The following is an 18987-nucleotide window of genomic DNA, read 5'->3' on the forward strand; positions in this document are numbered from 1 at the left end:
ATATATCATGCAGGATAGCCATTTGACTACAACATTGTCTATCCTTAACTGCACCCAAATGTCTACTACTGTTACAGTCATTTTTATCCATTCTCCAAGGTTGAGTTGTTGCCACAACCTCTACTGCAAGCTCCGAGATATAATTAACTACTGGGTTCTGCCTTGTTGCAAAATGGGCCTTGTGAAACCATGACATGAGAAAGTTTATCCTGAACATTTCACTCAAGCTCAGCTTGGCAAGGGCCAATACTCAGAATGCTGCTGATGGTGGTTAATTATTGCTTTGAATCTTTAAAATAAGCTAGATATAACTATACAGCCCATTTGGATGAATGGATGGATGCTCTCTCTTCTCAGTCCGTCTGTTACCTGACTTGCAGGTAAAGCCATTCCCTGTGTGAGTAATGCTACCCACAAACCTACCTTTTTCACTGTAGAACAGACTTTTGCAGATGCACAGTACTTTAGGCTGAATGCTGATGTGTGAATGTATGTGTTCACAGAAGAGTAAATGCTTACTAAAGCCTTTCTTTCCCTAATACACAACATTTATTTCAGAGGCATCCACTCAAGATGCCCATGATGTGTTGGCCTGTTGATGTCAACAGATTTTTGTCATCAACTTCAAGCTTTAGATCAAGTAGTAACTCATTTATGACCGTGTGTTTATCTTTGCACTTAGTTAAATGAACCACTTTGCAGTAGCAGTGTTTGCTTAAGACGCACCCCTTCCACCATACCTGCCGTTCCTCCCTCCCCTGCTCTGCCCTTGCTGTTCCACTGACTCAGGCATCTGTGCAGCCACATACTTTAAATAATTGATCTTCCTGTAAAATAATAAATATGAGGGGTATTTAAATTGGATTATTTTTCATCTCTCTTTCCCCATCTGATTCACTGTCCATCTGTGTGGTATGCATGCACTCATTATGAAACCGGCGGCAAGTTTTTACACCAGTTAAGCTTAAGGAAGCCAGATCCTGCCTTTTTTTTTCCTACCCAATACCTCGAATGTCTCTGTGTCCACCGACATACATTGACCTGAATAGTCGTGTGACCGCTTTTGACAAGGTCTGGAATACAGCTTTACTGATACAGGGTCAAGGTTGTTCCAGCCCCTAGTCGTGCAGGAAGTATGCCCTGGAAGGAAGAGGGCTTGTAATCAATTCAGTTTAATTAAATCAACCTAAACTAATTGTCACCTAATAAAATAGTGTTGGTCAGCTCATAAAATAGAAATGAAGATTAAAAGAGTAGTTGCCATGAACAGGTGGTAACTCTGTTTCCAAGTTAGACCACATTACTCTCTGGCACAGGATCCCTGAGAATACCTCATATTCCAGTTTTTTAAAAAAATGTTTATGAAACTTATAAAATATAGGGCTCATTTTATAACCAATTTTCTATCTCACCTGCCAAGAGCAGTGGGGGTTGAGCCAGCACAAGGCGGATGCAGAGTTTTAGGCAGCTCTCCAGAAATGGATTCCCTGCGCAGGGCTGTGGAATAGATTTCTACCTTTGAGTGGCCTTTCTTTCTGCAATTCTTGTGATTTAGTTTGCTCTTTCTTGTTGCTGTTACAGAAAAGACCATGTAAATGTTTTTTGATGTCATTGATCTCAGCCTGGCACTGTTGTGCTGAGGGAGATGCTTCCTATGCTGCGCTGAGGATGTGGTTCAGCTCTGATGGGTCTTGAGTCAGTAAGAGGATTCCTCTGGAGTTGGCCCTTGGTAGTTCTGTTGACTCTGCAGTTCTTGCAGAAGGCATAAAACGTTTATCTAATTTTAACTGGAAGGGACTGAACTGGAATCATTGTCTGCCCCTCGAAGTAGAACATGGTGGTTTGTAGCCGCTGTTAATAGTAGAATAATGAAAGAAATTTTATTGCGTACTGGTTATTGTATCACTTTGTTAAGAGTGCAAAACCGTGTCATTGTGCGGATTTTGGTATGGCTTGCAGTTTGTTTGAACGCTCTGTGCTGATACAAGGCTTTCTGTAGCAAAGTGCCTTGTTGCACTAGCCGGGAGTTCCGTCTCATGCCCATTTTCTGCACCCACCAATTCCCAGAAATCTCATGAAAACCTCAGTTGGTTGCTCATATGCTAAGTCCTCAAACCTGGCATAGGCACTGGAAGGCTACATTAATTTTCTCTTCCACATCAGTGGAAGATTACAACTGCTGCTCACGTAAAGGCAAAACTGCCCCTCTCCATGCAGCAGGAAAAGTCTTGCCTGGTTAAGCACTGCGTCTCTGTTGTGTTTTCAGAAATGCTCTGGTCCAGCCCGGTTGCTGCCCTGGCTTAGGGTGTGTCCTCGAACCTGCTCTCTCCTCTGCAGCCAGAGATGAGCTTGCAACACGTGCTGGCATCACTAACGCTTGCAGGAGGGTCCATCTTCTCTGTCTGTGGTTTTTCAGCAGAAGGCATCTCCTCCCAGCTGCCAGGGCTTGAGCTGGTGGGACTAGAAGTGATGTGAGTGGTGCAGCATGTGCTGTGGTCACACTGGGAGCATCCCCTTGGGTTCCTGATCTGATTTGCCATCTCTGTGCAGAGTACGCGTGACTTGAACCCTGCATCTTGGATTAAACCAGGTGAAAAGATTCCTCCCACCGGGCACCCTGTGAGGGACTTCTGTCTCCTCTGAGACAGAATTTCTTTAAGAAAAAAGAAACAAAATAGGGCTGGTTTTCATTCAGGGCAGTTTTCTGTTCATTTGTGTCTCCTGTGCTTGCCCCAGCATTATGGAAATGGCTGCTGGGAGTGACAGCAGCAGCCAAGTCTGCATTTACTTCCCTCAAAAGATAGATTTTGGAGGAACGTAACACTGCTGTAAAGCATCGGCCCTTCAAGGGGAACTGTGTAGGTATTAGTTGAGTATTTGAGGGTCTTAAGGGCCTTCTGGCTTTGTCCAGATTTGCACAGGTGGAATTGCACCGACGTTTCCCCGTCCTGCCAGTGGAGATCGGAGCAGGGCAGTCAGCAAGCCTGCTGCTCGGCTTTCTAGGCACATGTGCAAAAACATCGAGGACCCCAACCTAACCAAAACCATACTCAAAGCAATTATCTGATCTTGTTTGTTTGTTTTTAATGTGATGTTTCTAGACACTGGTACAACAAACACACTCTTGTAAAATCTTGTAACAGTTGTTTGTAGTTAGTATCTTCAAGATGTCTTTGTGTGTGCTAATCATGACTAATGTACGTCGCTTCAGTGTGACCGTCATCCGCCAGGGCTGTGGGAAACTTTTGGTACCAAGACAATTATTTCCTCAGCTTGTTTAGCGTTTTTCTTTTTCCTTTTTTTACCCTTCTATGTAAGAATACGTAGATGCTAATTTGCTCATCTATTGTGCTTTTCAGATGAAAGTGCTTTGTGGCTCACAGACTTAAATAATTAGGTCTTCCCAGACCTCAGAGTGGTTACAAAGGCAGTTGGAGTCGTCATCTCTGGTTTTACACGTGGAGATAGAAAAATCTCTAGAGGCAAGGTAACCTCATGGGCAGACCCACTTCTCTGAAGTTTCCCTGGGTTTTCTGGACATTAAGAGATGCCACTGTGCCTGCACTGCTGAAGCCCTTTCCCCTCCTGACTTGGTTACTTCCCTTCTCGCTGCCACAAATCTGGTTTTAGTGCCCACAGCAGCAGCTTGGAAGGTGCTGGGCTCTTCTCCCCACAGCTCAGCCAAAACAGCGGCTGCTGCTCTCCCTCCTTGAACCTGGGGCAGTTTTTCCCCGGAGCATGCAATCGAGGCAGGAACTGCCGTCCTCAAAACAAAACAAACAAAATGAAACAAAACAAAACAAACCCCAAAGCCCTTGTATGTCCAACCAGAACGGGTTGCTGCAGCCTGTTCTGTTCAGTAGGTTTTTCTGTGGTTGGATATTTTGGAAGCATCGTTTCCAGCAGAGGCATGGGGCTCTTTTACAGGCTTATTTCAGCACTTCGAGAGCACGAGTGTGTGTGTCTGTGCCTGCATGTCTTGCTGTGGGTGGGAAGGGGGGGAAATGCTGGCAAGAACGCAAACGAGCCGAGCGGGGAGAGCGAAGGCGCTTTCATTCCTTACCAAGTTTTGCTCCGCAAGCTGAGTAAACTTCTTCTCTGCTGAGCCGATGCTGCGCAGGGCGAGGGTTTGACATGTTCCTGGTGATAATTGCCTTGTCTCCCCCCCGCAGGTTCATCTGGCCGCCAGCACAGTTACTTTTACAACCAGGACTGTAAGTGGGCAACTTGAACACGAGGGAAAAACAGAGCCTAAGAGCAAAGCTGGTGCACTGCCAGGCGGGGGGCTGTACAGCCAGGGATGCCCTTTACTTGTTGGGGAAGCATGGGGGAGGGTGTCTGTGGGGCTCTGCCTGTTCTGTGCTCTCTTCCTTGCAATTAAAGCTCCCCACCCTGTTTCCACAGACCTCATTGTGTTCCACCTTTGGTGGCGGCATGTTGAGAGGTGCCACAAGGAGTGGGGTCAGTTTGGTGAGGTGATGCTGCAGAGCTCTCAGAGGGACCTAGTTTGCAACTGCAGACTCTCCCATAAGGAGACAGGCTCATCACTCGTTGGCAGCCTGCTATCTCCTCAAATCCTTGTCTTTTGGTGACACGTTGGTGCCCCTGAGCAGCCTCTCCTGAGAAAACTGAGATGGTTTTCAAGGCTGAAGGGGGCCAGCAACAAAGCATTACTTGTTGGTGCACGGACTGTGTGCCTCCGAGCTGACAGGAAAGGTAGTGTAAAAGTGCTGTGGTGCATGTGTGAAAGTCCAGCCGAGGTTTTAAACTTGACTGTCAGTCTCCATCCATGGTTAATCAAAAAGCAGCAGGGATTGATGCGGGAGCCTTTGTACCTGATAGCTGTGTGCAGGTTCTGTGGGCAATGAAAATCGCATCAGCTCAGGAGCAGCACATGTGCTGAGCAGACGAACCACTCCAACAAGGCTGGTTTTGTGAAAGCAGCAGTGTGGCAAGGGTAAGAAGAGCTCATGCTGATCTGCCTCTTTGCTCTCCTCACTGAACGTGCACTCAGCAGAAAAATAAGTGTCCCATAGCCCATAAGCGCCAATGAAGCCTTAAATCAGGCCAGGCTTCTGTCTTTCTGCTCCCACCTCTACTGGAGATGTGCTTCGTGCTCCAACTGTAGTTCCTCTCTCCTTGTATGCTCTGCTCGTGGATGGTACAGAACAGGCCTGATTCCTCGTTAACCGTGGCTGTTCAGCACAAACTGGCCGCTTCTCCTGGGCCCAGCTGGAGTGGTGCTGGCCAGGTGGGGCAGGGACGGCAGCCTGGGAAGGCTGCGCCTCCAAACCTGCAGTGCTGCATCCCTGGGGTGGGACCCCGAGACTGAAGGTGCCCAACAGCCATTCCTTGCTGGCTGCGGATAGCATCAGGTCCTTCTTTGGAATTCTCAGTTCTCATTGTGTCAGGAAAAAAATAAATGTCTGAATAGAGAAGTCAGCCCCAGCCCTTCTGGGAGAGAAGGATCCTTCAGTTCTTGTCTCTATCCTTGATCCTGTTCTTCTCCCCTCTGTAACTTGGGCCTGTCCAGGCCCATGAATGCACCTTGAATGCACCATGAATCACACCGACCCTCGAATTGGTGCTCCCATGTGGAGGAACTAAACTTGTCCAAGGACGTGGGAAAAGTGTTGTGTCAGCAGGGTTTATACCTAAATCTTCAGAATTCCTTATTATTGGTCCTGCTACAGGATAATCTTGTTTCTGGATTGTCTTTTGTAAGTGACTTTACTGCCAAGTCCTTACCTGCTGTGATCCCTTTTTGGCTTTTATCATCTCAGGCAGTGTGTTGCTATCATCTAAACTTGCTATCATCATAATGTTGCTATCATCATAAAGTGCTGTCCAATACTTTTTACTTTATTTCATAATAAGCCCTGCAGAAGAGTTTATTAAATATTAAATAAGCCTGGAGGTGACTGTGCACTGTCCGGCTTCCCACTGCCCTGAGACAATTCAGTCTTCTCTGTCTGGAGATTCCCACCTCATTCTTTGCTTCATTGTCCCAAACATGAGAGTTCATAGCTTGTTCACCCAGCAGCAACAGGGGGTTGACCAGTAGCACATCTCTCCTGCAGGATCCTGAAGGGGCATTTCTAGAGCCTGGCAAAAATGAAATGAGCATCCAGGGGCCTGATGAACCCCCAGAGCCACCTGTGGCTGGTCCTGAGCTGGCGTAAGTTATCTGCAGTTTGATTGCAGTCAGTGAGGTGATGGTGGCTTCTACCTGCTGAGAATTGCACCTTTTCTAGGTGTTCACTACAAAGTTAAAGAATCTTTCTGGTGTGTGGAGTCCCCTGTAAGGTGTCTTTGGCAGACCCTGGTTCAGGTGAAGGTCTTTAGCTTCTCTTCCCCTGCAGTTGTTGTCTGAGGCTGCTGCTTCAGTTCCTTGGTGTCTCCACTTTGTGCTTTGATTCCTCCCTCGAGGCGATCGTGTGCTTTTCCACATCTGCCCTGTTCTGTGGCCATATGAGGCACGAATGGTCCTGCCCCCTGCACATCTGGGACCCCTAAGGAGACTAGTTACTAAATTATTTAAAATGTGGCTTACCTCGTTGCTCTCTTCCAGGCAAAATCTAATTGACACTATTATTCTTCTGATAGCCTGACAATGGGGGTTGGAGGATATTGGCTGCATTTTTGGAGAGGTGTATATATATATTTTTTTGTCTGTGCAAGAAATCCTCCTTATCAGCAATTTGGCCTAGGATTCCTCCAGACATCCTGTGTTTGAAGATGTTTCCTTCTATTGTTTTCTCGTAGTCATTTAGCCTTCTAATGATGCACTGAGTTTTTAGGCTGTAGGCTAAACACTTTGGGAGCATGGGCAGACAGCAAGGCAGGGATGTACTGCTCCTAATGGGCCTGGGACTCACTCAGCAAGGTCTGGGGAGGGGAGATTACTGTTCTGAAAGGGACAATGAAACGTGCAGGAGGTATTCCACAGCTTACCTGTACAGTGTAGGTTGTATGTGGCAGCACATGACATGAAGACTTGCTCTTCTCCTTTCTAGAAGGAAACGTGCCAGATAAGTAGGGAACAGGTATACTGAGCACTGTAAAACCAGCTCCTTCCAACTTCAACATTTGTTAACTTTGATACAGGCAGTACCAAGAGGGAATAATGGAGAGCTGCAAATTAGATCTGTTTTAAATTGCAGTAGAGATCTGGCTGCAGATGCTTTCCTGTCTTTTCAAACTAAAGCAATTGAAATTTTTCTAACCTAAGTGTCTGGATTGCTTGGATTTTTAATGGGCTTTTTCTCCCCGTTGGTGATCTGCAGCCCCACACCTTGGGAGTGTCACTCCAGGCATCTCGCCTGCTGTCTTGGGCAAGGAGGGAAGGGAATGTGGTGTTACACACTTACACGCTGGAAGTGCTTCAGCAATGTGAGTTGCTGCTGTATTTCTAGGAGGTATAGGAAAGGCTGTCTGTTTTCTCTAACACTGTGACGTTCCTAGTAGGCTCATAAGCACTACAGCACGGAGAGATCTGCAGATGCTTCTGGCCACACTCAGACAATGTAAACCCTACCCGAGGTGGGTGTCTCTGCCTGGTGCTTCCCATTGGCTGTCTCCAAGCATTCAGTCCATCAGAAACTGCACTTCCAGGGACTGAAGTGGAATTTAAACTATCTGAATATAGTCCTTTGTGTCAAATCAAATGATTTGTTAAAGCGAGGCCAGATTTGCAGGGAGAATCAATCTTTTTTATTAGATCAACTGATGTGGAAAAAGCAGACAAACTTTCAGGCATATTAACCCTTCTTCTGGTCTGCATTTGTGCTTCGGGAATGGAGGGATCTGTCTGCCAGGGGAGGCTGTGCTTTGGGATATGTGTTCAGACTGATCATTCAGCAACAACTCAGGTCTGAATGCAGACCTGGGTGGCATTTTTGGGCATGTCTGCATGCTTTTTTGGGGAAAAAGACTTTTGTCCCTGTGTGTTTGGACACTAGATGTTACCACACAACAAATAATAGGCTCTGCTCTGCAGCTGACTCATTGTGCAAGTCTGGGGCTAATTACTGAATCCCTCCGTGCCTCAATTTCCATCTGTAAAATGTCACAGATGCCCACCATTCATAAATCGCTTTCAGATTTCCAGATGAGGTGCTGTGTAAGTGTAGAATAGTGTTAGTTTATACATATTGTGCTAGAGTATAATATAAAACACATGCGACAGAAGAGCCTCACAGATGTGTCTCTTTCAACTGCAAAAGGCAGGGCCTTGGCTGATGATTTAGCACAGCACTAATTGGGCTAAAATAGGAGATTGCTCTTATTCTGATGCAATTGTCACCATTAAAGTCCTCATTTACCAACAGCTTTTGGAGATATCCCAGTTATTTCCTATTGAGGAGTGCTGTAGCGTCTTGGGTCTCAAAGCACAACAATTTATAGCAAATGTCGACATTTTTATAGCATACCCCACACTGGCTGTCCTCACACTTCTGGAAGGGGACTGCTCCATTGTTTATTTTGAATGTGCATCTTGCTTGTCCTGTAGCTGCACTTAGCACTTTTTTGCTGCCTAAAACCTTTTGGGCATTTCCTAATCTCAAAGCAGAGGCATTTGACCGAGTCATTTCCATAGCCATTACTGGGTGTTGCATACACAGGAATCCTCATTTATTGATAAGAAAGCTGTTCCCGTGGCTGCGAGCAAACGAGTGCCTGGCAGCTGTTCAAAGTTTAAAGGATTTGTGGCATGTGGTGGTTTGGGTTCAAGCAATCAGCTTTGGTGAAGTGCTTGAGAGTGTCTTCCAGATACCTTTCATGGAGAAGGATAAACTTAACCAGTTAAGAGATTTGGTTTGTTTAAGTACTCTCAAGTTTCCTGATTATGTTGTTGGGGCTAAGCTCTCGGTGGCTATGGAGTCTGGGAGCTCTTTTCACTGCGGGACAATTACGCTTGTGTGAAACTGAGAAGTGCCAACACCATCCCTGTTGCCAGAGGCATCGTGTGGCGGTGGGCACCAGTGACCATGCACTGAGCCTCCCAATCCTCCAGCTGTGCAGTTTTAAAGCCCTGGTCTGAGCATATTTGCCAGTGTGTTGTTGCCTAGGAATAATTACTGATTCTGTTGTGAGAAGAAGGTATGGGGCTGGGGCGGGATGAAGGTTCTCTGGAGATCTCCGATTCCTGCTCAGTGTATTGCAGACAAATTGCACCACTCCGCATTTGTCCATTTTGGACTCGGAGGCTCTGGCTGTTCTCCCCATTCCCCATCAGTGCTCAGGGAGGTTCAGAATTCATTGTCAAATCCTCCACAGCTGTAAGAGAAACGTAATATTGGGGCTGAGTGCGTGGGGTGAATGGCGTGGGAGAGAAGGTTGGCTGACATGCAGCCTTACCCAGTGCTTGCCGTGTTCCGGGAGAGATCTCCCCTGATGCTGGGCCTTCATTCCTGGGTCTAAATGTGCCATTTAAGGCATTTTTTAAGTAGAATTTCAAGTCGGGGGCAACTAGAGCCTCAAAATGAAGCTCTCCTAATTACCACTAGCACGATGTCTTGGAGGAGATGTGATGGTGCTCATTATTGTGTAGGTGTCATAAATGAGAGGAAGCACAAATGGTGAGGAAGGGGTTGGTTCCACCACGAAATAATTGGGTCCCCAGATTTGGGAAGCATTTGGTAAGCTTTGGGTTAAAATAACAGGATGAAGGAATTCTGGAAAACATTTTGATTCAGCACAGTATGATGGATATCTTCTGATTTCTTCATCTTAAAATGAGTTAGAAAAGTAGCCTGGTGCAGCTATTTTGAAGAGTTAAAAATCTGAAACTGAAACTGAAACATGCCTGGCTGACCCCAGCTGGATATTTCCTTTGCTAATTTTTCTTCATCCAGAAGTTAACATGGAAACAAAACCAAAAAAAAAAAACCCTTTGCACAGCCTTGCGCTGATCACTAATCTGATGCAACTGTTACCTTGTTCTTCCCGTTATGGGGACCAGATGATATTGGGGATTTGCTGGGTCTGCTTCTCCCTGGTGTCCCAGAGAGCGAAGTCGCAGCTGCGGAGAGATGTGGAAGGGATTCCTCTTTCTGCTCAGATCTCTGAGGACCATAGCAGAGCTCAGAAGGATTTAGACAAAAGCTAGCAAAAGGTAATTAGCAGAATCAGGCAGAGTAATGATCCTCAAGAGACTGAGCATCCTGTTGGACTGCATCCTGTCCCTGTGGCGCTGGGCGACAGGCGCTAGCGCTGCGCGGAGTGGCGCTGCCTCGAACGAGGGCTGCGGAGCACAGGCATGGCAGAACGGACGAAGCACGCTGGCTCGAGCCTGAAGCTGAAACGTTGATCTGGGAAATGGAGGCTTTGCAAAAGTGCCCCTGGGGCTGATAATAGTGGTAATCAGAGCGTGTTCTCCATAGTAAGTGTGGGCAAACGTGGAGTTTTGATTTTCAGGGAGAAAAGTTCTGAATTCAGATCATTCTTTTCAGCAGCTTAAGCTATGCTTTCCTTATTGGTCTTTCAGCTAACTTTTGTCTTGGCTAAAGGAAGCCAGTGCTAATGTTCTGGATGAAGAAACACTAGTGTTTGACTGAGCATCCTATATGTAACGTGTTTATGGGTTACGGGGACTCTCTGCAGAGAGAAGGCATCTAACCTTAGAGGTGTCTTTAGTCCTTGCAGTCTGAAGTGTGATAAAACAAAGCAGGGGTAGAATTTGATGTCAGAAATCCAAACTGGCAACAAGATGCATATTTTTAACACAGGGGTTAGCCTTGGATGCAGTTTGCTAAAGAAACCTAGGTTGTCTGGCTCTAGAGTGTCTTTCTGAGAGACATAGTCCAGTTAACACACATTGTTTGGCTCGAGACTGTGAGAGATTCTCTGACCTGTGATACACAGGTGCAGAGCTGATATTATAGGAGTCCATCCAGAGTTTATGGTGAGCCTTGATTCCTTTCGTCCTGTCTGCTTCCTTACTCCATGTTACGTTATGCCATATTTTGAGCGCGTTTTTCCCCTGATCACTTCTCCCTGCAGGGAAAAGCAGTCTCCTCTGGAAGGGATGTGGGACCATCTCACTTTGAGGTGAACTTTGAGGCGCAGTGTGGTTCCCATGCACGCTTGGGCTGGGATCGGATGAGTTAGCCAGGCCTCATGAAGTATCACTCCCTGATCTGCAACACGCAGTGCCAGAGGAAAGAGTCTGGTGCAATGACTGTGGGGATCGGACACTGTGTTTTGGCTGCAGTGGGGAGTGGAGCATCTACAGGAGGGTTTTTTCACCTAGGACGAAGCCCCAGCTCCTGGGGGCTTGGGTACACTTGGCTGCTGTGGCAGGAAGGCTTGTGGGTTCCCTCCCTGTAGGTTGGGGGCACTTGCATATAGCCACTTCTTGCTGTGAGAGGTTTGTCCATACATGTTATTGATGCTACCTACATGCCTGTTTTCTGGCATTTTATTTGCTTTGGTGAATTTTACAGCCAGGCAGTGACGGTCAGCAGGGGAGCTGCCAGGAGGGAGGTTTGGTGCGGCACCAAGAAGCCCCGAGCACCACGCTGCCATCAGCATCGTCTGGGAGCGCGTCTTCTGCAGCTCACAGACAGCAAGGCTTTAACAAACCCGTGCTGGATAGGGAAAATTCCTCCTCATAGGGGTCATTTCAGTCTTCAGGCTATATTAGTAAAATGTCCTTGGTGTTTCTAAAAATAATAGATAATACATTTCTAGCAAAACGTGTTGCCCCAAAATCCAGCCTTTCTCTGCTAAACTTTCTTCTGACAGATAAAGACGGATTGAACACGGATCTCACAGCTCATGGTTGCCTATGAATAAATGATCGTGATCTAATTCCATATGCTAACAGAGCACAGGCCTAACCAGCAAAATAGATCTTTGGCACTGTGAAAGAGCACAAATCCCCAGGCTGAGAGCAATTATGTATAAAATTAGTTAGTGGTGTGGGAGTGTGCATGTGTGAAATTTTAAATAAAACAATGTGAGTGATGTGAGCTGTTTAAGAATAGACCTGGGTGAATAATGGAGATTTTTCGGGTTTATTTGCCAAACCAAAAATTGGAAAGAAAAATGATTTGGGACAAACTGAAATGGAAATATTTAGGGTTTCTTTTTGACACAACATAATGACTAAAATATGGTTTTGGGTCAACCTAAATTATTTCATTTGACCCAAAGTGAACCAGTTAGTTTCACTAAGACTATTTAATCAGTTAATTTCATTTTTAATTTAGGTGAGTTTTGAAATAAATACCATTTTGAGACCAAAGACCAAAATGTCACTAAGAAACTGAAAATCATTTAAAAAAATCTAGAGAAAGTATAGCAGAAATTTTTTGAAAACTACACCCCATTTTTTTCCACTTGAAGCTATGTACCAGATTTTATCTGGGTTCTCAGATAGTGGTTGTTATTCCAAAAGTGCATTTTGTGGTAAACTTCCTTTTCACTCAGTTTTACTCTTATATTTATTTATTTATTTTTTTTATTACAGAGCCTTCAAAATCACAGAATTTCATGATAAAAGAAATATTTATTGCTTTTTTGGGAACAAAAAAGTCCCTTTCCTGTTCAAGAAGGTAGAAGAAAGTAGACATGAAAATTAAGTATGAATATTTTACAAGCAGAAAAAGATCAGATAGCAGTTCTCATAAGAAGGGAAATTTGAGCTGCTTTTTAAAGATAGCCAGTAAAGTTAAGGGTAAGGGTTATTAAAATAGATATATATATATATATTAAATGGAGAGAGAGAGAGATCACAAATGGAGAAATTTTGGCAGTGATAAGGGTCTCCTGGTAGGGACAATGAATTATCCATAATGATGCTAAAATTGCAGAAATATTCTATAGATGTTCTGTTTCATATTGATAGGCAGCCTAATAATTTACAATTTATGAGTGAAACTAAAGCTTTGCATCCTGTAAAATCCTGACGTGAAAACTGTGGGAGAGAACAAAACATTGTTATTTGGTCAATGAGATCATCTTTAAACTTCTCTGAGCCTCCTTGGCCTGAGGTTCGTTACCTGTGAAGTGCTTTAATTATGTGCAGGGCCCTGCTCAGCGGCAGTGCTGTGGGACTGGTCGGCGCTGGTGTTGAACACAGGGTCAGAGGAATTGTTTGTTGGAAGTGAGAGGCTCACGGCGTTGGGTAGCTATTGGCCCCAGAGAGGGGGTGAGAGGACAGACGGCCTTAACATGAGATGGGGAGAGGAGGGATGTGGTGAGGTTGGCTTTTCCCTGTTGGTTGCCTCAGCCAGATCCCAGCCCCACTGCCATGTGAGACCCCAGCCACCGCGGCCCCTTCCCAACCACTGCCTTTGCCAAAAGGTGTAAATTCACAATGTACTCAGTGTGTAAATACCATGGCAGTAAGCAGAGAGATTGTCGCAGCTGGGTCCTGTTGATCTTGCATTAAACAAAACGCAGGGTGCTTACCTGGTGAGCAGGCCTTGCTCCAGCCTCGTGGGCCTGTTCTGCTGGCCATGCGGTGGCCAGGCCTGCGCCATCCTGTCAGGATCCCATTCCTCCCGCAGCTCCCCTGACCTTTGATTCCCGTTTTCTCTTCAGACCAGAGGCTACTGGGCCACGCGAGCGCTCCTCCTCCTCTCCACACAGTTGCTGTCAGCCCGTTGCCTTTAGCTTGTTCCAGCTCCATTACAGAGCTAAAGACATGACTGATACCAAACAAGTACAATTAATAAAGTCTATCTAGCCAACATCTGACTCTCATTAGAGGAAACGTGTTGAAAAAACAGATCTCAGGTTGGCTGTGATTTATGGCTTGGGCCTGCTATCCTTCACAAGCACTGGCGAAAGCTTTTGCAAAGGGCCAGAACATAAACTACTTAGGGAAACTCGGTATCCATGTAAAAAGGCTGGAAGGGTCAAATCAGACAAATTAAAGAGGGGTGGAGATGCAAGTCCAGGCTGGCTGTCCCCCACAAAGGGCCACCTAGGTAGGTGCAGGGGGTCTGTTTTTGTGTTTCTACTGTGGAATTGGATTTGAAATTTCTTCTGGTGCCTGCAAATATCACTGCTTTTTTTTTTTTTTTGGCTAAGCTGTATGCATGTGTGTGGGAACAAGTGGTTGGAAGGGGCAGTGGTCCAGTGGTTTATCTTGAAGTGTCCAAGTACAACACCTCTGGTGGGTGTTTCATGCTGAGCCTGATAATGGGACTTGGACAGCCTGGGCATGGTGACAGTGCTGTTGTCACCTGAGTGAGTCACGTTGCTGCATCACTGCTGGATCCTGGATGTCTTTGTCACTTCTCATTCCCTATCTGCTCACAGAGTTTACTGTGAAGTTAGCTATGCTTTCTGCTTCCCTCAGGAGCTTTGAGCTTCATTCTTTTCTCCTTGCAAAGAAACAGTTGCCTGGATTAATTTAGCTGACTTTACTGATGCTCTTCCAGATTTGTCAGAGAATACTGAACAACATTTTCTCCAAACTGGACCTACTCAACTTGCATGTTACAGATTTGTAGCGCAGTGTACTCCAAACCACCCCATTGCATTGCAGGGTTCGGCTTTCTAGTAATGGCAAAATATGACCTTGAAAAAGCTGGCTGCAAAGGTTTTATTTGTTTAAACAAAGACTTTGTGATTCCAGAATTCTCTCCCATTTCATATGCTATAAACGACCTCCTCCGCCTCTCTGAAATATGAATTTTGGAGTAATCTATCAAGAAAAAGAGAGACAGAGCCTTGATCCCTTGACTTCAGTTGAGCTGTGCAATTTATATCTACTGAGCATCTGGCTGTAGGGAAACCAAAAGCCCTTTTAATATTCTGCAGAGACTGTGGGTATACAAATGAGCGTGGGCTGTCAGAGCTGAGAAATGGGGCAGAGATGCCAAGAGGTTTCTTTGCCGTTTCACAGAATGCTCTGACCTGTGGCCCCATGGTGAAAGTTGGCCTGATTTCTTTACTCGCTTCAGTGCCACTGTGATAATTATGCTGAAATCATTAGAGCCCTATTGGTATAAAGCCGTTGTCATGCCTTTTTTGTTAATCTTGATTTGAGTGAGGAGCTGGAAGACTCGTGGGGCTTTCAGCCTTGAGCAGGCAAAATATGCAACTATTTAATCATGAAATTATGTTCATGCTGCTCAAGCAAAGTGGGAAGGGCAAGCGTAGCAAGGCACCCGAAGGAAGACATTCACCGTCGTCAGTCACTTGTCCTAGGAGCATGTCCAGAGCCTGGTGCCTGTTTGTGCAGTGCAGGAGGTGCCAGCTCTCAGCCTTTAATCGAAGGCTGATCAAATGCAGCAGCCTTTGGGTCAGAGTTAAGTGGGTCACCGCTGACACAGGGTATGTGACCTGCTATCTGCCAGCACGCAGAGTCTTTCCCATCTCTGATATGTTACGTCTTTCCTTTCCCTCCAGTTGTACTGCTTTACCCACGCAGCCAGAGAGGGGGAACAGGAGGGCAGGAAGGCAGAGGTGTGCTAGGACAGGGACAGCAAGATGTTCTGGAGACAGACCGGGTGTCACATGATACGCTGGTACAGTCTTACACTTATTATCTCAATTATTTATCCTCCCTGCTGGAATATTTCTAAAACAAATCCTACCATGTGTTTTAAGGTTGGGCTTCATAGGGTGAAATCACAACTCCTTTCTCAGAGTTTAGCTGGAAAAATACAAATCTGCCAGCGAGGAATCTGGGGGAAATAAACTGTGGTTCTGTGTAGCAACAAGTGATGGATTTCTGCAGATATGGATAGCGTCTGCTCTGGTGTTTCAGGTCAGAGAGCATGTGTATTTGCCCCAGCGTTGTATTCATTGTCTGTGGAATAGTGATGTGAGATTCTCAAGCTAGCTTTACTAAAGCAGAATGCTTTGACTTTGCAGTGCAAGCCCTTGGAACCACCAGCCATTGGGATTAGAGAGTAAATATATAAGCGCATAGTAGTAAGGGAAGATATTTGTTAGCTTGATTTGTCACCATCATCCTCAGGCCTTCTACAACGACAAAGAATGACCCCCAGACCTTGAAGGAGGCTGGTCCCTGGTGTATTGTGAGCAAGTTTTGCCTGTAGATTCTGTGTCAGAGGTACCAAGCATTCGTCTCACTCTTCAAGTTTGTAAGCATTGACCATCTGCCAGTTAGCTAGATAAATTACACAAGGATTTGCTGGCAGGACTATTTTCCTCAGTAAGAAGATTTTTTTGCACTAGGACTTCCACTTACTGGATTAGTTAAATGTCTTTTGGGTCCAGGCTAAGTACTTTGGGTGTGGATCTGGGTTTCCAGGTGCTTTGAGAAGAACAGGATCAGAGTTCTGTTATTTTGTTGATTTAAATCTAACGTTTTGTCCAGCAAATGCACATAAGAATACTGCTTGAGATGCTCTTCAAGAGCAGAGGGGCTGCTGGACCGGTGTCCAGCAGAGACGATCAGAGCTCCCTCTCCTCTGAGTTGGTTGATTCGCCCCTGTGCAGAGGGGTAGTACAAGCTCTTTTAGTAAGCTGAGCTCTCCAAATAGAGTTTAACTTATCAATTCATCTCAAAATCTGCCCCAGAGATGGTTTTCAGACAGTCCAAGTCAGTCCCTCTGAAACCTACGGGGTTATTAATATGTGCAAGCCAGCAGAAGGGAGACTAGGACTCCATATTTTATTTGCTCTGTAACACATCTGGTACGCCTTTTGGCTCTTGGGAGCTCTGGATTTATTCAGTCTTATCTTTCTATGGGGATGAGCAAGATCAAAAGCATGAAGCTGGTTACAAACAGAACATAATTCCCCATTTTGCACACCACAAGCAGATGCAGACCAAACCAGCCTCGCCCACTTCCTTCCCTGGGGACAATGCGCCTGTGGCACTCATGTATTCATGGGCCAGTTCAGGCCAAAAATATTGACCCCCAAGATCGATTGCAGAGAATAAAAACAAACAAATGCTGTTAGTCCGAAGATGGTCCATGTCAGTCTTGACCTGTGAGGGAATCCCTCGATCTCAGTGTGCCCAAACCATCAGATGCTTTGTTTGCGAAAGGTAAGGCCCCACCAGATGGAGGCTGAGTATCTACCTCCTTTGGGAAGGTGCACAGCTCCCCATGGAGATTTTCTGTGCCCCCAAGGGGTCAAGGAGAGAATTTCTTTGGAAGGTTTATGCAGTGGGTGATTGGATGCCGTTAGTACTCAGACAATCTGCTTGGGCTGTAAATCACTGAAGGGGAACAGCCAAACTTCCTGGCCCTCCGAGCCACATATTAAAATCGTTGCGTGGCTGAGAGCCATCGGCGCATACCATGTGCTTCGTAAACTGGAAAGTGTTTGTGGGTGAAGATTTGAGAGGTTCCTCAGGGGTCCTCATGCAAAAGGAGACACTCGTTAGGGATGAGAACTGAGTCCCAGGTGTCCTGGGGATGTTTGGTTAGGTCAAAGCCCATGTTCACCTGAACCCGTGTTCATCCATTGCTCTCCATAGGTAGGTACTGGGGTTACACAAATCCCCAGTGCACCCTCAGCCTGAGCCACACCTGGATGGTTGGTTAGTGGCTCAAGAATTAGGGGTCAACCTCCCCAGCCCTATGGAAATACCAGGAGGAAATACTGCTTCAGTGGTCATCACTGCAAACTGGCCCTAGTCCTCAAGGAGCCCAGAAACGCACCCAGAGATTCTCCTCTGTGGTACATGAGCTGGTGGTGATGTGTCGCCTGAGTAAGGCTGGTTTGTTCTCTGTAATACTTCATGCTGCGAGTCATTTTCCCTTTTTAAAAACCATTGCACTTCAGAAGTTGTGATAGGTGAGCAGGCCAGTCTGGAACGCTTCTCTGATAGCTGGGAACAGGCCGTTCAACACGGCTGTGACGTGCTGGGAAAGTGCTTGTTGATTAAATCTCCACTCAGGGCTTTATCCTCCTTCACTCACTTTAAAACTGCTGAAATGAAAACAGAGGCAAAGCAGCAGGCCTCCTGTTTAGATAAGTGATGTCCTTTGTACCAAGCAATCATTTTAAACTGCACTCAGAGCCCATTAAGCTAGCGTTTGTTCTCGGTAAGGCATCCTGTCAAGACCCCTTTGGTGCTTGCTGCCGATCTGTTGCTTCTATGCAGCAAAGTGAGATGGAAACCACTTCGTGCTGCAGGTCTGCTCTGCATCAGCCCTGGGGTCACTTTTGTTTTTTCTCGCTGTTGCTGGGACTGATGATTTGTTGTGGGAGTGGTTACAGGGCCTGGGGATGGAGCAGGGCTCCGCAGAGACGGGCATTCTGTGCAGTCATTGCTCTCGTTGGCATTTGACCAGGACTGAGAGCAGGGGAAGGAAGAGCACCGAGCTAAGTGGAGCAGCGGCTGTGCAGCCTGGTGTCTGCGAGGCGGTACGTGCCATGCCAGCCTGTACCACTGACAGACCATGTCTCGGCCAGTGACAACTGGTCGTGCTGGTTGGCACCAGGAAAATTCTTAAAACTAATTTTTCTCTGCCTGCCTTCTGCCTGTTGGGAACTTGGTTTCACACCGCACCACCGAACGTCCCCAAACAACATTCATAATGTGGCTGTGGCTGTTTACCTGCATAACAGTGTTGAATGTTTATTCCAAATCCCACCCCCAATAACTGATTATCTTAAAGCACTTCCCTGTGTGCCTTGGATCAAAAAGGGATCAGGGCCTGCAGAGTGAAAGCCACGGATTAGAATGCGAAGTACACAGAGATTTTACATCATTCTGTTTTGTTCTTTCCAGAATGCATGAACTGCACGAGACTAGCAGATATGACCGAGAGGCTAAACACGCTTGAGGCCAAGGTAAGGATTTTATTGCCTTTATTCTTCTGTTTGGCAAAAATTTCCAAGCGTTGCCAGTGAAAAAGACAAGTTGACATCCCTGGAGAGAGGAGGTGTCTGTCCGTCTGCACAGCAAGCAGGGACAGCAGAGCTCAGCTGGTGTGACACCAAGTGGTGCACAAGGAGAGAGCTGCTCATCTCCATCGCTCAGCTCGGCTCTTGGGATTAATAACCAGAGAGGCAGCTTGTTCTGTTTCCATTTGCTTT

At 46.1% G+C, this 18987-nt stretch overlaps 1 protein-coding gene across 7 annotated transcripts in view; it reads left to right on the top strand.

Moving 5' to 3' along the window:
- COL26A1 (collagen type XXVI alpha 1 chain) overlaps positions 1-18987 on the top strand; it is a 187970-nt gene that overhangs the window by 122898 nt on the left and 46085 nt on the right. For all 7 annotated transcript variants that reach the window (XM_040532123.1, XM_040532124.1, XM_040532120.1 and 4 more), the window contains one exon: positions 18680-18741. In XM_040532123.1, the coding sequence (XP_040388057.1) occupies positions 18680-18741 (62 nt within the window). The remainder of the gene's footprint in view (positions 1-18679; positions 18742-18987) is intronic.

This window comes from Cygnus olor, chromosome 20 (genome assembly GCF_009769625.2).
Source record: "Cygnus olor isolate bCygOlo1 chromosome 20, bCygOlo1.pri.v2, whole genome shotgun sequence".
In the NCBI taxonomy this organism is placed as follows: domain Eukaryota; kingdom Metazoa; phylum Chordata; class Aves; order Anseriformes; family Anatidae; genus Cygnus; species Cygnus olor.